The following is a 7,500-nucleotide window of genomic DNA, read 5'->3' on the forward strand; positions in this document are numbered from 1 at the left end:
AAAAAAAAAAAAAAACAAAAAAAAAAGAAAAGAAAATGTATACATATATATATACTTTCGAATAATCTTTTTCATAACCAAATGATATTTCTGGCGAATTTATTCATAATTCATTAAAAGATCAATCTAGACTTGTTAGATTCTAAACATGACATTAAAAATATTTTTTAATAGTAGATATATATTATTTATTTTACTCCTGATTTCCATTAATTTAATTATATCCGGTACATATATATATATATATATATATATATTCGTCGAATAAAAAAAAAAATATAGTATATTTATATGTTCATGAAAGAAAAAGAATTTTCTTTTATTTTTATTTGAATATTTTTCGAATTAAAATTAAGCAAATTGTTCAGATGCGCGTACGAATAAAACCCATCATCCATTTAAACGACAAAATTTAACCGATCATCCGGGTTTTCTTTTTTTTCTCTCTCTCTCTCTTTTTTTTTCTCTCTCTCTCTCTCTCTATCCCCCGAAAACGAAACAACCAAAAACGTTCGCACGGTTTAGCTTTTTAAACGCTGTCTATCGGTCGATCATCGATAAGCTCGTTGGCATGTGAGCTTGCGGATCGAAAAGGGATGAAAAGGCTAAAACCATGGAAAAGATAAAAAGGAAGAAGGGAAATCGAGGGTTAGCTCCGACGGGTTAAAGTACTCCTCGTAAAATGCGAAAGCGAGACGGGACAATGGTCGAACGATATAAAACTATGGCGAGACGTTTGCAAGTTAAGAAATTGTCACGTAAGCTGTGACTCTAAACGCCCTATGTATGTACGTCGATTTTTCTCGGACTTGAACTCAACTCGACCTATGACACTCGTATTTTGCATGCTTTATATTATATACATTGACTAACACGTATACATACATACATACATACATACATACATACATACATACATACATACATAAATACATACATACAAACATACATACGCAAATATAGATATACTCTTATACATTATGTATATAAGTGAGGAGTGTATATAAACATCTATGTGTATATAAAGCGAGAGCTTTCACGTGACACAGCACGTTTAAAACCACCGAGCTTTCACTGTCGACGTGGCACGCAATTTCGTCGTAAACGGGCAAGAAATTTTTGACACGTTTATCTCTAACCACTTCTTTGTTCGCACATTGTATATACACGCACGAAGGGTGTACCATTGGAAAGGGCCAAGGACTCACGTAAGATAAAATAATTTTTTGATAAAATTTCAACATTCTCAAAAAATCCTTTATACTTTTCTAAATGCACCCTAATGAATGCATCTTATTTTTACTTACGAATAAATTTTTTATTTTATTAAATTTTATACAAAAGAAAAAAAAAACGAAACAATGAGTCCATACGCCAAGGACTTGTCAATAATATAATAAATAAATGTAATAAATGTTTCTCAAGAGAGAAGAAATTCTTCGAAAAAAAAAGGAAGAAAAAAAATAAAAAAAAAAAAAAAAAGATAAACCAAAATATCTAAATTTTATCATAATTCTGATAAAATATAATAGAGTCCATTGAAAATATAGCGAACTTCTTTTTCTAGATACTTGATCGGATAACATATTTGTACTTGTGTTGAGTTGAATTTAATAGTCCTTGGCAAGGTGCCCTAACATTTTAATCGGAATGAGAGAGTAAAAAGAAAAAGAAAGAGAGAGAGAGAGAGAGAGAGAGAGAGAAGGAAAGAAAAAAAGAAAGAAATAGAACAAAAAGGGAATGAGAATGAGAAGGACTAATTTAGTTCGGATTAATTATATATCGTCACGTTAGATGATAAAGCCTTTACCGTGGGCGTTGATAGTGGCAATGCTCGGAGATCGCAGAAAAGCAATTCCCACGAAAGCCGATAGTTCCTCGTTTTACGAGAACGACGAACGTACGTACGTACCGTACGTACGGTACGTACGTACGTGAAAATTATGGCGGTGTTATATCGCCGGTGGCGCTAGTATTTTACAATAAAAGCGGCGACCGTTCGTGCGGGTATTAACATACCGGAAATAGGACGGCAAATCTGAAATGTGCAGAGAAGCGCGATTTGGTTTGCCTAGCTGCGCACCGAGAGCCCATATTAAACGCTTCCAAGCTTCCTAAGCTTTTGTCGTTGCGTACAAGTATCTATTGTTGCTTTAGCATTATCATTTCTCTGATCGTTTCAAAACTTATCGATCGGAAAATTTATCGTAAAACATACAGACATTTTTTTCTTTTTTTTTTTACTCTTTCATTTTTTTTACAAATCATCAATATCATTCTTTTCCTCTTTTCTTTTTCTTTCACATTCTTTCGTTGTCGTTTTTGTTTCATTTATTTATTTATTTTTTTCTTTCTTTTCTTTTCTTTTCTTTTCTTTTTTGTTAAAGGATAAATACATAAACATCGAAATGAAAGAGATCGTACCAATGACGTACGAATAATACTTTACTTTGATATCATAAGGGTCTTCCCCTGTCCCACCCACCACCCCCTCCCCCCGAAGCATGGAAATAAATGAAATCATTATTCTCGAATAGAGATCGAATAAGAGATATGCCAGGTACTATCTGGTGATGGTAAAATTCTGAAAAGATCGTACCATTAAATCTCGATATCGAATGAAGGATAAACGAGGAAGTCTCCGTGTCTTTCCTTCAAGATTCCTATATCTTCAGTTGATTCACGGTGCTCACGTTACTAAGGATTACCCTAGTCAAGAGAGAAATGGTTTTCCGCAACAGTGATCGTGGTAATCGCCCGATTCGAGAAAAGGCCAACGTTTGTGTCGGATCTCTCTATCTCTATCTCTATCCCTATCTTTCTTCATTTCTCTCTCTCTCTCTCTCACTCTCTCTATGTCTGCTTCTCACGTCTTTCAAGTATTCGTATCAAGTATTAAGAGCCAGCAAAGCTTAGACAAGGGCATCGGCTTACGCTCGTTCGTTAATCAGTGACGTAGAAGAACCAATAATTACACGTCTATCCGTATTATATTGTAAGAAAAGGAGCTTGGAAGAAAAGCTCGAATCGTGGATTAAATCGTTAAAATCATGGGAGGGGGGAGATGTTGGTATGGGGAAAGATCGGTATAAGGTGAGAGGGAGATGGGATAGAAAGAGGGAGACGGCCAAAATGTCGAAGGGATTAACGTCGAATTAATATTTCTAAGACTATACGACGATACGACGGAGTTTTACGTTATAAAATGTAAAATTAAAGCTGTTGGCCAGACCGCGCTCTATTAAATTAATGTGCACGATTTCATACGGCTATTAACGACTTCGCTTCCATTATTTCGTCGATTTTTTTTTCTTTTTCTTTTTTTCTTTTTTCTTTTTTTTTTTTTTTTGAATGGTTCCCTGTCGTCAGATGATAGCGAGCGTATCGATTCGCAATAATTACGAGGGACGGGATTTTTGGAGACACTTTGGAGCTTCGTTATGATCGGGAATAAAAAAAAAAAAAAAAAGAAGAAAAGTAAAAAAAAACAAGCGAGAAAAAAAGAAATAAAAATAAAGAGAGAGAGAGAGAGAGAGAGAGAGAGAGAGAGAGACAGAAAGAGAGGGAGGAAGGGAGATGGCGAAACGATTAACGAGTAACTCTACTTTCAAGGCCTTTCGGAGGCCATCATTTTTCACGAGTAATAATCGAACAGAGAGATTTTCCCCAAGCCTAGCTAGGAGTTAATGGAACTGCCAAAAGGCTTGCAGAGTCGCTTTTATGAATTTCGAAAACTACTATCTCTAGGCTACTGCTTCGTTTGATGGACACCATTTACGAGAATATTCATATGCTCGTCATCATGCAGGTCTATGATGCGTTTTCGAGTAGTCGAGCAGAATGTTAAAGATAGAGAGAGATAGATAGAGAGAGAGAGAGAGGGGGGGGGGGGAAGAGAGAAAGAGAAAGAGAGATAGTATGCTATTTTCTATGCGCTGCGACGATCTAATAATACTCGAACAAAAAGCTTATTACGGCGTAAGAGTCTTTACGCGCTCATTATTTCCTTCCTACCGTTTAAAACGACTATCCGTGTTATGCATACATATAGATGGAAACAGAAGCAAAAGAGGGACAGGAGGAGGAAAAGGAGGATGAGGATGAGGCGGAGGATGGGGGAGAAGAAAATGAAGCGAACGAATTGAAGGTGGTGTTATATCATTCGTACGATGTAAACACGCCAAGTGTATATATCGAATTAATATCCAATTTATGTTACGTTCTATATAAAATATAAACGTGAAAATATATGATTTTAATTATTAAACCATATCGATCGTCCAAATTCGATAAATTGAAATTTCTTTTTATCGAATTATTAATCTCGTAATAAATTTGAAATTACATTTTCAAACGCTTCATTGTTTCGTTAAAATACAAAAAAAAAAAAAAAAAAAGAAAAAAAGAAAAAAAGAAAAAAAGAAAAAAGAAAAAAAATAAGAAAAAGGGGAAAGAAAAAGGAAAAAAAAAAGAACACCTCCAAATGTCCCGCTAAGTTCCTTTTCAATCCGACATCAAGAGAGAGAGAGAGAAAGAGAGGAATTTCATTGTGCTATAACAGAGGACCAGTTAATAAAAGAAAGAAGAGGAACACGATTGTGCACTATCCTACACAGCTTGTCCTACGTCACTGGTAATTATTTATCGGCCACCCTTTGACCGAGCTATCCAACGAGCTTCGATGCCACCCTAAGAGATTCGATTAGTTCAGAGACAATCTCTGCCCATCTGCTTTTTGTCCGAAGAAAAGAGAGATAGATAGAGAGAGAAATAGAGAAAGAGAGATAGAGAAAGAGAGAGAGAAAGAGAAAGAAAAAAAGGATAGGCAAATATCATCGATTATCGGAAGAACCATTAGTTCATTAATCAACATTGTAAAAGAGGATAGATAGGGGATGAGAAGGATGGGTGGGATGGTCTGTAAGAAGGGTGCACCGCAAAGAAACGAAATCGTGTTCGCGTTTAATGTCATTGTGCAATTAATTATCTAGATAATATTATAGAAGATTATTAATTTGGATACCGAGAATGGATGATGTCTACGACATTGACACACTAAAGAAAAGAATATCAAAACGAAGAGAAATAAATAATAGCTATGCATTTACGTATCGTACGTATAAAGCGAGCGCGACACCGGTTATTGGTTAATATATGGACAGTGATAGCCACCAAATAGCCATAATGACGTTCCCTTGAGTACGATCAAATCTGTTCTAGTCTCTCTCTCTCTCTCTCTCTCTCTCTCTCTCTCTATCTCTCTTGATACGTTCAGTTATGTCACCGATGCAACACACCGTACAATCCCTCCGTAACGTACGTACGATCGCGTTAAACGTCCGAGACGTAATTCGCGAGTGAGAGAAATACAGCAGGGCCTCGATTCCGAACGGAAACTCGGAATTCGCATCGGCCAACATCGTGAATTTCAATTTACGACGAACCGAGCATAGAAGGGACCGACAGAATTACGGGCGTGATTCGCAATTACGCCTTGCCAATCCGTTTATCATTCAAGGAGTGTTTAGACAGAAGTTTTAATGCTGTTTGTCATTTGTCTAAATCGGTCTATCTGTCTGTCTATCTGTCTGTCTGTCTGTCTGTCTGTCTGTCTGCCTACCTATCCTTTCGTCTGTCTGTCTGTCTCTCTCTCTCTCTCTCTTTTCCTCTCTCTCCTCTCGCTAATCATTTTCTACTCACTCTTTAATTCTCTCTCTCTCTCTCTCTCTATTTCACACACACACACACACACATATATATATATATATACACATTCTCTCTCTTTCTATCTCTATTTCTATCTCACGAACGAGCTCGATTGATTCAAAGGGATTTCAGAGTATTGCGGAACGTTTATTGGATAGTCTTCATCGCGTTGCTCCGTTTTTGGCTATAGAATCGAACAATTTTCCTGGAACATTATACAGCCTTTTCGAAAGGTTCGTTAGCACGCTTCGAATTGGTGATCAAGTCCGAATTCTCCTGGCAAAATAGTCGAAATACCATAGAAATGTTTATCAAGAATAAAATGTTACCTATTTCCATTATTGCCATATAAAATACATACACATACATTAAAAAGAAGAAAAAAGAAAGAAAAAGAAAAACAAAAAAGAAAAAAAAAAGGAATATTTTTAAAAATGTTCCCACGTTGGTGTATTAACGTAAAAGTGGAAGAAGAAAAAGAAGAAGAAAAAGAAGAAAAAGAAGAAGAAGAAGAAGAAGAAGAAGAAGATGATGATGAAGAAAAAAGAAGAAATATTCTGAAGAAAATAATTAAATCTCATAATTCTAAATGTGATACGAATTTGTTCGCGAGTTAGTTGCAAGTTAGCGCGAGTCTCCTAAAGTTCAATCAAATTAAATCCTCTTAAGGGTGGCGGGAGGCGGGGGGGGGGTTGGGAACGAAGAATAGAAGGGGAAGGGGAAGGAAAATAATTGTTCATCAGGATTCACCGTCTGACAAAGAGAAAGAAACGAAAGGGGAGAAGAGAGAGAGAGAAAAAAAAAAAAAAAAAAAAAAAAAAAAAAAAATTCATCGTGGTTTTATATCGCGAAATATTATTAATATTTTTTCCGTGCTAAATCTACCTAGCAACGCGAAAAAGAAAAGGTTCACAAAGGCAAACCGGAATTCCTCTACTTTGTGAAACGTTGAAACGCATAGATCTTACCGAAACGCTCCTCGACTAGTGGTGGTCCTGTTGAATAATTCTCAACACAACCGACAAATAGCGCGTGCCGTAATATCTCACTCGCGGATAGCAAAGCATTTCGCGATGTGCTCCCATGGAATTCAGGATAAAATTTTCCAAGCTTATTTCTTGCTTATTTCTTGCTTTTTCTTCTTCTTTTTTTCCTTTCTTATTTTCTCTTTTTTTTTTCTTCACTCTCTCTCTCTCTCTCTCTCTTCCTTTTTCTCCTATATCCTCTACGTGTCTCGAAGGAATGCCTCGGGCAATATCGATAAGTCCCGTCAATTTCCTTTTTATCGTTTTTATTCGCAATAGTCGTTAGTAGTCGTCGATTCGGTAAAGAGTACTTATTTATACGCCTCGCTCGTCATATCAGCTAGGATCGTCAAACGATTTACGATGTGCGACCTGAAACACTGGATATTGGCTCGTCCCCTTTACGATCTCTTCCTCTCTCTCTCTCTCTCTTTCTCTCTCTCTCTCTCTCTCTCTTCCCTTTCGCTTTCATCATCCCATGCTCATTCACTTTCTCTATCTCTTTATCTCTCTATCTCTCTTTCTCCTTCTCTTTCTTTCCCTCTCCCTCTCTTTCTCTCTCTCTTTCTTCTTCTTCTTAAAAGACAAAAAAGAAATGTAAGAGAGAAAGCCTTGCGGAACTCTGCGTGATCCGCCTTTCTCGTTTATTAACTCTCAGATGCATGCTTGGAATCTCTTAGATGCGACTTAAAGAGTTAAGCACCGTAAGCGAGATTCTTAGAATGTCTAATATCATACTTTTGCAATCTTGGAATGAAAAAAGTCGGAT

General features: G+C 36.4%; 2 protein-coding genes across 17 annotated transcripts in view; one reads left to right on the forward strand and one right to left on the reverse strand.

Moving 5' to 3' along the window:
* LOC124429198 (glutathione S-transferase D1-like) overlaps nt 1-7,500 on the reverse strand; it is a 49,613-nt gene that overhangs the window by 39,066 nt on the left and 3,047 nt on the right. The window lies entirely within an intron of this gene.
* Nucleotides 1-7,500, forward strand: part of LOC124429197 (acid sphingomyelinase-like phosphodiesterase 3b) — a 36,662-nt gene that overhangs the window by 13,943 nt on the left and 15,219 nt on the right. The window contains exon 1 of one of the 12 annotated variants that reach the window (XM_046974144.1): nt 4,475-4,633. The exons of 8 other annotated variants lie outside the window; for them this stretch is intronic. Coding sequence is in view for 2 of the 4 variants with exons in the window: in XM_046974135.1 (XP_046830091.1) it covers nt 5,541-5,566 (26 nt within the window). In the remaining 2 variants the exon portion in view is untranslated. Of the gene's footprint in view, nt 1-4,474; nt 4,634-5,268; nt 5,567-5,696; nt 5,940-7,500 lie in introns of those variants that run through there. 3 more of the 12 variants (XM_046974135.1, XM_046974136.1, XM_046974146.1) reach the window with 3 other exon arrangements.

Source organism: Vespa crabro, chromosome 14 (genome assembly GCF_910589235.1).
Source record: "Vespa crabro chromosome 14, iyVesCrab1.2, whole genome shotgun sequence".
Classification (NCBI taxonomy): domain Eukaryota; kingdom Metazoa; phylum Arthropoda; class Insecta; order Hymenoptera; family Vespidae; genus Vespa; species Vespa crabro.